We start from the raw sequence: 11,951 nt of genomic DNA, 5'->3' as shown, positions 1-11,951 counted from the left end.
GGGGGGATAGCTCCATCTGATTTCTCCCAACAGAAATGAATACTATTAGTGAGGTTTCAGGAGAGTCGGTGATTGAAAGCTCCCAGACAGGGCTTCCCTTTGTTAGCAAAAGAAAATTAAGCATGCATTTACATTCCCCAAGTTGGGGTGCTGGGGAGCTCACTCAGCAGAGCTGGTGGTGCAGCAACGCAGCTGCCACCTTCTCATCACCCTGGGTTTCCTTTCCCTCCACCTTCCCTCTCTCACTCACCCACCACCCAAAAAAGAAAGAACATAGGAGAGAGTGTGGGTGCGGAGATGGAGTATGTATTTATTTTACAAAAATAAATCACCATCTTCAGGCCATTTGTAGACTGGAACCTTTCAAGCAATGAGTGCGCCGCATGGACGAGCGCCCTGGCGACTCCTCCGTGTCCGCGTCACCCCGGGGGCCACCCTGGCGCCCGCGCCAAACGCGTGTCCAACTCCGGCCCTCCGACTCCCTTCCTCTGCAGCTACCGTTCACCCTCTGCTGTTTGTCTGTCCGCAGAGTGCCTGGACACCGGAAAAGGCGAGCCACTGACCGCCCCCCACCCCCCGGAGTTGGGAGGCAATTCCTGGTTCCGATTTAAACAGCTTTCGAGGTAAGCTGCTGTGTCAAAATTCTTAGCCTTGCTGAGCGAGCTTTGCACCAGGCTTCCTGGGATGCGTTTTACCTCCTGGGCTCCAGTAACTGCAGCGAATTGAAAGAGGTCCGGGTCAATATTTAACTTTGGAGGACTTGTCCCGCTCGGTCTTCCCAGCTGCGGGGGTGGGGGGGCCGCTCCGGGAATGTGGGGCTTCAGCTGCAGACAAAGGAACGGTCCCCAAGCCTGCGGCGGCGGGATGCAGCAGGAGCGTTTGTGGCGGCCAAAGGTACGGTGGGTTGGCTCGTGGAGAGCCACAGGAGGTGTGTTTGTTTCCTTTTGCAAGCCCCAGACAAGCCACTCCACCGGGCAGCCCGGCAAAGGCAAAGGCAAGGAGAGGCCACAGCGCGGCGGCCGCCGCGTGGGCCGCTGCCCTTGTTGACAGCCGCGGCTGCGGAGGCTGGGATGTTTGGAAATGGTCACCGGCTCGGTTGAAGAAACTTGTGTCCTCCCTTGCAGTCTCTCAGATTCTTTTGCTTTTTCCCGGGCACGCGGGCAATTGCTGTGGTCAGGCCCTCGCAGGCAGCAGCTCTCGGTGCACGGATTGGGATCGATGCACCGTTCTTCCTCCGCGAAAACAGGACGCTTCCCTTTTCCTGTTCGGAAGAAGGGAAAACGCTTTACAATTCTTTTCAAATTCTGGCTTAATTTGTTCTCTTACTTTGGGATGTGGGGAGGTAATTACTGTGGTTTATTACCTTGTAAAAGATCCATAAATTACGTGCCTCTTTAGGGGAGGGGGCTGCTGGAGGAGCTTTCAAAAGCTTGAAGAGCATATGAAGGAAGGGGTTTGCTTGGTTCTTTCAGGAATTACTGCTTTTTTAAAAAGTTTAATTAAAAGAATTCAAAGGTTATTGTTTTCGATTCCCTAGGTCTCAGTCTTTCTTAAATTTAGTTCCCCCAATAGCTATCAGTTGGGTAATTAATTGCAAGACGCTATTCAATTGTGTTCTAAAGCTGATGCATAGTAAAATGAGTCATGGTAAAGTTGAGTTCCTTTCTCTGCTACTTTCTGTTTGTCTGGATCAAATACAGATGGAGCATTTCAGGAACCTGCAACGCAGTGTGTATGTTTGATGTGCACCTCTGCCAACAACAGAACTGTTGCTTGTATACATGCCTGCAAGAGTGGGGCTATGCGTAGAAAATGATGTACCCATCCACTTGTGTCCGGAGAACTTGGAGCCCATTTGTACTGCAGTTGCACCCACAGGAAAGATCTCATATTAAATAGTGATCTATCACCTCTACAAAAAAAAAAAAAAAAGTGGGAGAAGAGAGCCTTACCTGATGCTGAGTAGGAAAGAAAAATCACTAGAGTTCCCAAAGGGGAGAAAACATTAAGTGTATTTTTGATAGGGAAATCAGATTGTGATGTTTGAGTACAGGTATATCTAATCTGCCAACAACTTTGCAAATATTGACCAAAGGTCTGTATCCTTAGTAGCCTGCTCCCTCCGGCGGGCGGGCCAACTTTCCCCCATTATAGCTTTGGTGGCCTCCTCCGGAGGAGGCTGCAACTCAAGCTGGGATAGTGAAGTGAGTAGAAGCAGAAGGGGGCCTGGCAGCTGAGTTTCCTAGTCTGCTGGACCAGAGACTACAACTGCTCTAGTCTTAGTCTCTGGAACTGGATTGAAAGAGACCCACAGACTGAGACCCACAGGCTTGTTCCAGGAAAGTGGATTTCAGAGAGGCTGAAAGCAGAGGATACTGAGCTGCTGCTGGGCCAGGCAGGCCAGAGCTTTGCCCTCTCCAAACTCTCCCTTAGGGAAGCACTGGAATGTCCTTTGACTTCCTCCGATTTTCCCTTCTCATCCCACCAAATCACCCCATCTTACCTCAGGTTGTTAATTGTTAAGCAGTAGTTGGAACATTAACTGGGCTGTAAGGAGAGGCCAGGAGGCTGCAGGCTGGAGCAGGGATGCAACTGGAGTTTGCTGGCGTTAAGGCATTTCTCTGAAGCAGTACCAATGACTTCTATTGATTTATGACCTCCGGAGTTTTGGTTTGCTCCAGACTGTTCTGAGAGTTCTAAAGGCAGCTCTTTCTCATCTTTGGGTTGAAATCTTTGCAGAAACTGAGGGTGGGTGGGTGGGTACAGTTGGCTAGCATCTCAGCAATATTTCCAGGCCTTTTCCTGGTGTATTTGGAGAGGCCAGTATGAAGGACTTGGGAGGGGTGTGCAGAGTGGACTGGGGACAGGAGAGTGCTGTCTGCAAGTCAGCCTTTGAGCCTGTTCCCTACCCTTCAAACTGGGGAAAGGCAGGTAGGTTTTCATTTTGTGTTCTCACGTTCTAGCTGGACAGTTGCTGGCTAGAGGGGTTGGTGATGGTGGTGGTGGTGATGGTGGTGGTGGCTGTGACTTCAGGTCAAAGCTGGGAAAGTTATACCACAGACAGAACCTTAATGGAATACTGCCACCATTTAGGCCAGACCTCATTTTCAAGTGGGGAGGTCTCCTCCTCTTTTATTGCTCTTCTGATTTGGACACCCTCATGACCAGGCCCCCTTCCTGAGGGCCTTACACTCTCACCAGGCCCCTTCTGTTCCCCCGCAGGGGAGGAGAGGAGAGAAGGATTCATGCACAACCTCCTGCAGCTGCTACAAGTGACTTCTCACACTTAGAGACACAGAGCCAGCTAAAGACCCACTCTAAAGGAACAAAAGAATACGACTGGGGGATCTCCCAAGCCTCAGAGTACTCCCAACATTGAGAAAGGAAGACCTGAAAATAGGAACTTTTTAGGTGGCTTGTGAAAGGGCAAAGTGTTGAAATCTGAGGGCAAAGGTACCAAACAGAAGGCAGGCATAGGGGAGGAACTTGTGGGGGAGGGGTGGTGGGTATGCTTATTGGTTTCAGCCAGGTCCCTCTGGCCCAGGGCTAGCCCAGTTCAGTTCCTGATGGTGGGTGGGTGGGTGGGAGCCTCAGGGGAAGGGGACAGACCACCTGCAAAGAAGGCCCTAGGTTAACTCAAGGGATGCCAGGGAAGGTTGATTTTCTCTCTCTCTCACAGAGACAATTAGATCATTTCCCCTTACATTTTTCATCATTAGAAACCTATAATTTCATGTATCACTCAGCTATGCATTGAGGAAATGCGTAAGCGCAGGTTGGTTTCGCAGGGGCTGTGTCCCTCTAGATTTTGCAGAATCCTGACCCACCACTCTGGAGCCAAGCACATCCTGCCCGGTGGGCTCCCATCCACTCAAAGCAACTGGAATTGAAGGAGGTTCTTTAACCTTTTGTCAGGTAATTATTGGCCTTTTTGGTTTCTCCAGTGGCTGGAGTGTCTAGCGGGGGTGTTAGCAAACTCCAGACAATGGCAACCTGTGCGGGAGGCCCCAGGCCAGGCCAGTCCAGTCCAGTCCTTACTGGATGGCTTTTCAACCAGTCCCTGGGCCTGCCTTTCTGATGCTCGGGCCAACAGTCCAGAGGCAAGTGGGGCGCTGGCCTGTGTGGGATTCAGCTGCTTCCCCGGTGGGGTGGGAGTCCCTAAGGAAAGTTCCATGGACTCTGAGCCGACAGACAGCATTGCTGCTCCCTTGTGTAAAGAAATATCATCGGAGATAAGCGGCCCGAGGAAGTGGGGGAGGGGAGCAGGAGAGGCCCCCAGCTTCTCACTGTCTAAGACAAAACTCTTCCCGGTTGCTAGTCAAGGTCCCCTATCACCCCTCCCCCAAAGCCAAATGTTGTGCTTGGAAATGTAGTTCCTTCAGTGATCCCCCATTTCAAATAAAAGGATTTAAGTTGACGTATGACCACGTGAGCACATAATACAGCGCATTATTGTGGCATTTGGAGCGGAGACCCGGGCGGGCTTCGCTGGTGATTACGTTTTTCTAGACTCTGTACGGAGCGAGCGCCTCCCCCACCCCACCCCTCTGCCGTTCCCTTCTCGGAGAGCGGCTTTCGCGCGGCTGCCAGTTTTCGGTGCTCATGGAGCAGTACTGGGCGAGCTAGCCGACGGGACGAGAGGCTACTCCTGGAGGATGGGATTTATTTTCAGGTATTTCCGCTAATTGTTCATATCTAGAATGAGTTATGGCTGTGAGCGACAAAGGTCAGGCGAGGAGACCCAGGCTCGCGGACAGGACCCTCCGCCTTGCTCTTCCTTTGTTTCTTATTTGAAACCTTTGAGAGATCCCCGGCAGCGCCTCAGATGCCCCGTTGAATTCCCTAAAAAGAGTTGGGAGGCATAAAGGAGAGGCACTTGGGGTGACTAGGTGGGCCCCTCCAGCCTCCAGCATGGGGGGTGACTTTGGCCATTGCAGCTGGCCACGGCTGGAGTCCCAGGAACTGAGTCGAAGGCTCAGGATGGGTGACAAGGGGAAGCTCTCCCCATTGGTGCTGTTTGCCAACTGAGGGACAGAGGGGGCCGGCTGACCCGGACAGCTGGAGAAACTGGGAGAAGGAAATCCATGCGTGTGTAGATACGCTGCCATATTATTGATGATGCTTGGGGCCACTTTGCAGGGCTCACTTGCCCACTGGTCTGCCGGCAGAACCCAGGGAGCGGATGCCATGCGGAGGGCGGCCCATTGTTTCTGTGAAAGCATGGTCTGCCCAGGGAAGGCCTGAGAAGGGCCGCGCAGTGGTGGTTATTCTAACCCTAAGGAGACGGACGACCCAGAGCAAGCAGCCAGGCTTGGAGGCTCTCTGGCTTATGGCCACCCCTCCCAATCGCCTGGGAGAGGTCAGGACCCATGGGTGATCCTGGGCTGAAGTCCAGAGGCAGGTTCATAGGAGAGGAAGGACCACACTTCTCTGGCTTCAAAGCTTCTGAAATGGCGCTGCAGCCAGGTTGGAGGCAGATACGAATGAAATCGCCTGCTTCCAAGTGACTCAGCAAGCTGAGATAATTGAGTGTTGGGGACCCCATACCAGTGGGATGTCCCAGAGAAGATAGAGAAAGCTTTGCTTTCCTTCCCACCTTGGATCAGGGGAAGGGGGCGAATGGGTGCCTTTAAGGAGTCAGGAACCTGATTCAGTCTTTTCTTTTAAATCCTATTTTCAACTGTATGTATTGGGGGGAGGGGATCAAATTGGGCTTCCCCTTCTTCAGTGGGATTTTGCTTTAGGAGAACAAGGGGCCGGTTACACCCTCCCGCATGTCAGCCTCTGCTCCACGGCAACCCTGTTTAAGTGAGGCAGTTTCAAGTGCTCTAAAACACCCCTTGGATATAAAATGTAAGCTTTAATTGCTGTTCAATTACTTGTCAGCATTTCATATGATTTATGACTCAGTTCGGGCGCATTTTTGACCCAGTTAAAGACTCATAAATAATATAGTTTTGCTAGAAAGAATGAGAGAGGGAATAGAGGATTGTTAGAGGCATCGTTTTATTGTTGTTTTAGTGCCAGCAAGCGGAATAAATATCTAACGCTGAACTCTGAAGCTGGTTCTGTAGCAAAGCTTGCACCAGGAGAAATCAACGGCTTTTTAAAAATTTTGCCCACTTCTCTTTTGGTTGTCGTTCTCTAAAAAAGCACAGAATGGAGGTGGTGTTTTCTCTCAGGGAAGAGCTGGGCTGGCTAGTTTCTGCCCGCAAAACGCCAGCCTCACCCTCACAAGCCAGCAAGAGTTCCGCAATAAATGTCCTCCCGTCCTGGGAGTTTGGTGGCTTTTGGCGAGAGCGAGGATTCCTCTCCTTCCTCCTGGGCTACATACACATAGTGGTGGAGCCCCCAGACCCTCTTCAGACATGCTCAACGGAGACCCCCCACCGCACAGGCTCTGCTCCAAAGAGCCTTCTAGAGCGGATAGTGTTTTCTTCCAATCCCTAACTCTCGAGAAATCGGGGAGGGCAGAGATCTGAGGGTTGGAACGCCAAAAGGTCCATTTGCTCAGTACCGAACGTTGCGTCGTTGGCGGAGCCGGAGGGCGGCTGCGGATTGTGCTCAGAAATGGATCGGCGGCAGCGGCGGGTAGTTTCTAAGCGGCGAAACTCAACAAGCGGTATTTTCTCTTGCAAAACAACAACCAGAGCAAAACAAAATAACAGAACACCTCCAGCCATTTCAAAATCTAATAAAATCACCTGGCCTGAGCTTCCTCCAAAGCGAGCCTTTTGACTGGTAGCAGAGGCCTGAGGCCGGGCCGCCAGGTGTCTGGGTGCGAAGAGGCCAGCCCTTCCGCTCGCGGCGGCGCGGCGCAGAAGCCGCCGAGCGAGCGCGCACGGCTGTGCCGCTTAGCCCCCAGGCCCAGCTCTGGGCTCCCGGGCTCCAGCTCGTGTCGGCCCGTCTAGTTCCCGCATTTGGCCGATGTGGTCTCAAAGGGCGCTGACGGAAAAGCGGGCGCCCCAGCCCTAGCTCAGGAGCTCTGGGGTCCCTTCCTGGGCAGGTTCTCATGGGGGCGAGCTGGCCTTCCCTGCAGCTGGTTTAGGAGCGAAGGCGGCGACAGTCGCGTCAGCAGTTTAAGGAGAAAGTGAGGGTTGATTATTGACCCACGCCTTCTTTCTTCAAATGCCACATCCTACCGGGCGCCGGGTTTGAAGAGAAAATGCCGGCGAGCGGTTCTAGCCTCCTACGCGCTGCTGGTTCGCCCTTTCATGTTGCGCGGCCGCAATATGCCATAAGGAGCAAGTGTTTGCTGTTTTGTGCTCTGTTTACAGCTTTGGGGCGTTGAGTCATAAATCTTGCCCAGCCATAAATGACAAAAACCATTGGTATGCATGAGGCCACCCTGGCCTGGAGTGCTTTTTGATTTCTCCCTTTTCCCCTGGCTTTGTTTTTGCTTTAAGGTGACACTTTGGCTCCCTGACAGTTTAAACACACTACTTATATTTTTAACACCTTCCTTTGAGAAGGGCCGCCAGTTGACGCCTTGGAATTGCAAGAAAGCTCCATTTCTCTCTGACACACACACACACACACACACACACACACTTGCAGGGTTCTCTTGTGGGCCTTCTTGGGGCCAGAGGTGAGGGAGGGTTTGGGAAGGAGAAACCCCATATTCTTTAAAGTTCTGGTGATGTTACTGAGTACACTGGGGCCTTTCCTCTACTGAACTCAGGCACACATTCACCCCAGTAATTAGGCAAGAAAATATCACGGGAGTCGGTTTATGTGGGGTCAGAGCTCTATCTGTGTGTAAGCTGCCTGTGTGTGCTGTGAAATGGGAATGGGGTGGGCTAGAGACCCAGGTCTTAGGCACCCAGTAGGCACCCTGGGGGTCCACCTGTGCCTGGAGCATCCCATCCTATTGCTCAGCCTGGGTGCATCTCCCGGATCCATCTCCTTACTGGCTGCTACAGTTTCAAGGGTTTATTCTGAAAATATAACCAAAGGTATAGCCCAGGCTGGCTCCTGGGGGGGAGGTCTCTGGAGAAAGAAGGTGCTACCTTGCTTCCCCCCTCCCCCTTTGGCTTTGGGGTACCTGGAGGGGGAGGGCTGCCAGCAAGTTAAGAGCCTAAAGTCTGGAGAACTTCCTACTTTCTCGTGGCACTCTTTCCCTTAGGCCCACAACTGACGATGCTCAGTGAAGCGGGTTCTGCGGTTCTCAAACAGACCCCTAAGAAATCGAGCCCGGCAAGAGAGCCCCTTTGTGAGAGCCATTTGTGCTCATTAGCATAATTTTCCTGGACTTTAGTGACGCCTAGGAGCGAGGAAAGGGAGGGCGCTGGGGGGTGGGAGAGGCTGCCCTCCTCCTGCTGCCGCTGCGCTCCCCCCTCGCTCCTGTTCCTCCCCTTGCCTCAGCCCCCATCCCCCACAACGGCCCGCGCTTCCCCGGCTGCCGCGGCCTCCCCGCCGCCCGCCCCTAGCGCCCCCCGCCGCATCCCCGGACCAGACGCGGCCCCGCGCGTAATATTCATAAGAAACATACCCAAGTCGGTGCCACTAGCGCCCGCAGAGCCCCGCGCCGCGCTAGCGCTTATCTCTGGGCCACGGCTGCTGCCCTCGGGAAGGGCAGGGGCGGGGGTGTGTGGGGGAAGGGTGGGTGGGTGGGGTGGGTGGGAAGAGGGGGCGTCCAAGCCGCCCCAGTCCGCCCTGGGCAAGCCGTGCCGGAGGAGCTAGGCGGCCACGCTCTGCGCGGCGACGTCTGGGCCTCGGGGTCTCCCCTCCCGACTGCAGTCTCGGCTGATGCTGAGGGTCGGTGACCATCCCGCACCGAGGGGACCCGGCTGGGCCGCCGAGCCGGGCCGGGGCCGGAGCCCGAATCGGCGCTCGCGGCGCTCGTCAGAAGTTAAGGTAAGCAGGGCCACAACCGGCCGCTCTCGGCGCTGAATGGCGGAGTTTATGTCTCGGTGATTTATGGCTGCAGACTTAAATCTCGGTTCAAGAAGAGTTCACAAGCCGGAGCTTCCTTCCCGGCAGTGACTGATACCCTTACACTTCGAGTTCAGGCCGCTTTCCCATCCCCGCCCCCACCTCTGCCCTCTCCCCTAGCCCAGCCTCAACTTTTCTGGGTGGGGAGGTAGAGAAGGGTGGGCCAGGGGTCCCGGGGGCTCCTTACCCAGCGTTACTCCCCGGACTCCGGGTTGAGGGAAGGGAGGGAGTGGAGAGAGGGAGCGTGTATCTGAAGGAAGGAGGTTGAATTTGAGCAGATTTTAGAGGGAGACAATAGGGCTTGCTTTCTGCACTCAATTTAGCCTCATCAACCCTCTGTTGACTCTTGTTTCTGGGGCTTATTGTCCAGAAACTGATCTTTGTGGAGAAATACCCCCCCCCCCCAAAGACCTGGCTTGAGGGGGGGTGGGGGTCCAAAGCAAAGTTCCCTGACTGGCAAATCTCCAACTTCTTTACTAGGTTACAAACTTTGGGGGTGGGTTGAGGGAGGGTGTGTGTGTGTGTGTGTGTGTGTCCAAAGTGGCTGTTTGCTGACCTCAAACAGTAGGGAGGACTTTGGTGGGAGCTCAGAGGTGAAGTCATGTTTTAAGTTTATGGGAGCCATTATACACTTGGGTTTTTAAACATAGATTTCTTATTTCACAAAATAACGCATAACTTACTTGATGAAAAGGCTTCAGTTAAGTAAACAGTAGGCCAGTGTAGCTTCTGATAGTGGATTAGCCAGTCACTTGAAATATTGCACCTTCAAAATCAACTTAATTTTGTTTTATCTAATATCTTGCTGTTCAAGTGTCCGGAGTAATCTTCTTAACCTGATGTTTTATTTTACACAAGCATGGTATTTAAAAAATGTATACACTGGCAGGCAGTAACAATATAACCATATGTAAGAAGAATGGTTTTCAGGTGAAAGAGGAAGAAATTGAGACATTACCTTGATATTCAGTTTAAATTTTTTGTTTTGTTCTTTATTTCCTTCACTCATGGTACCTATAACTCTCTAATTCCAAAAGAGAAGCAATATCCCAAGGATCAGGAAAATGCATGCTTTCTTTGGTGCGGTAATTGAGGTTCTGGAAAATTAATGGTGCTTGTTTCTCAGATGTAGGTCAGATTGTTGGTTTAATGATGAAATCCATTATTTTAAACAAAATAATCATCTCTTGGTAGCTGTTTATCACATTGTTGTTTTTCTTAGTTAACAAAGTATCTGCTGTTCCCTGGAAAACCCAAATAACTCTGCAATCCAAATACATAGAGTTGGGGGCACGAAGTGTAAACTGTTTTCTTTTGTAACTTGCCGTTATAATTGCTTTCGATGGCCAGGGACAAACATTCTGAAACAGGAGTGTGTGTGTGGAGAGAGACTGTATAGAACCCACAAGGAACTTTTAAGAGTTGAGAACCAGATGTTGATCACACAAAGGTTGAGAAAGAAAAAAAGAAAACAGATTTCACTCCTGCAAACTGAGATCTAAATAAAAGCAGGTTGCGACAGCTTCCAATTGCTTTTTGGATTTTTAGGGTTACCCTTTACTTGCCATTTCTGAATCAGGAAAATAGGCCAAGTTAACAAATAACAACAACAACACAGACAAAGATCAGGATTTTATGGCTGGTGCGTCCATCCCTTGTCCGGGGCCAAATGACCCCCATACATCAAATTACACAGCACTTTCTAAGACAGAACCTATTATCGTGAAGTTGGGAGGAGAGTTCAAGCCGTGGTCATGGAGATGAACGCTGGTTTTTCAGGTTCCTGGTGGGTTGTTTTTTTCTCTCGAATCCATCATGTTTTAACAGGTAGAATTTGATAGTTGCCCTGAATAACAGCTCCTCCGAAAATCCAAGGCAGGCTCTGGAACTGGGGGAGAGAGAGGTGGTGGTCGCTTCCTGTGGCTGGCTTCAGTGAGTGGGCTGAAGACCCACTGGCTCCCACTGGGAGTGGGATTTGCTGGAGCGGGTATCGTTGTCATAGATGCTCCTACACACACCCAATCCAAAGTTTTCTCTCCCCCCTTCCTTGGTCACAAGGGGCTCCTTTAGAGGAGGTGGGTTATATCCCCCCACAAAACTGGGCTTCTGAAACCCAGCGGGGTCAGGGAGGGAAACTAGAGAGCAAGGTTTAGTGCAAACCTCTTTTGAGGGCAGAAAGGTCCAAGAAGTGTCTGTGTGAGAAGTCGCCCCACCTCAGGACTCTCTTGGCAAATAAAAGACCTGAAGTAGGGATTGGAGAAAATTTTTGGTCAACCCAAGTTTTCCCTTTGCTTCCTCGAGGGCCCCTTCCCCGAGATCCCCATGAGGGATGGTACAGAACACCCCACGTGCCTTCTCCCTGAAAAGGACTCCAGCCCGGTTCCACTCCAGTCTGTAGGACCTCGGACCCCGAGGCCCGGCTTCCAGCGCTCACTCACTCTCCTCTTTGCCCGGAAAACCCCCCAACTCCAGACGCAAGTTAAGCAAATATTTGTAGCTGCCAGTAAATTCCAGCGGCTTTTTATAGCGCGGCTCCCTGCGCCCGGGGCCAAGTCGTGCTGCTAAATATTGCTGACCACTTTTTCTTTTATGGCTTTCATGTCACTTAGCTATTGAGAGTAAGATGGATTTGCGCCGAGCCCTTACCGCGCTGCGCTTCTCGCCCCTAGGTCTGCGCGGGGCGGCCATTGGCGGCGGAGCGTCACGTGACCGCGGGGGCGTGCCAATGTGCGCCCTCACGGGTGTCAAGCCCCTGTCAGAGTGTGCGATCGGGATCGTGAAACAACGCGATGCAAAAAGCGACCTACTACGACAGCTCGGCGATCTACGGTGGCTACCCCTACCAGGCCGCCAACGGGTTCGCTTATAATGCCAGCCAGCAGCCGTACCCTGCGTCTGCGTCTCTGGGCGCCGATGGCGAGTACCACCGACCCGCCTGCTCACTCCAATCGCCCGCCAGCGCCGGGGGCCACCCCAAGGCGCACGAGCTGAGTGAAGCATGTCTGCGCACCCTGAGT

The 11,951-nt window shown here is 52.4% G+C and overlaps 1 protein-coding gene across 1 annotated transcript in view; it reads left to right on the top strand.

Annotated features, from left to right (window-relative positions):
• HOXA3 (homeobox A3) overlaps nt 1-11,951 on the top strand; it is a 17,793-nt gene that overhangs the window by 2,271 nt on the left and 3,571 nt on the right. The window contains exons 2-3 of the mRNA XM_030885298.2: nt 530-623; nt 11,604-11,951. Coding sequence (XP_030741158.1) covers nt 11,724-11,951 — 228 coding nt within the window. The 5' untranslated portion in view covers nt 530-623; nt 11,604-11,723. The remainder of the gene's footprint in view (nt 1-529; nt 624-11,603) is intronic.

Source organism: Echinops telfairi, unplaced genomic scaffold (genome assembly GCF_000313985.2).
Source record: "Echinops telfairi isolate 266 unplaced genomic scaffold, ASM31398v2 ScPeMD7_23;HRSCAF=83, whole genome shotgun sequence".
In the NCBI taxonomy this organism is placed as follows: Eukaryota; Metazoa; Chordata; class Mammalia; order Afrosoricida; family Tenrecidae; genus Echinops; species Echinops telfairi.
Note: the sequence above shows the minus strand (reverse complement) of the source record. Positions and strands in the feature narration are given on the sequence as shown.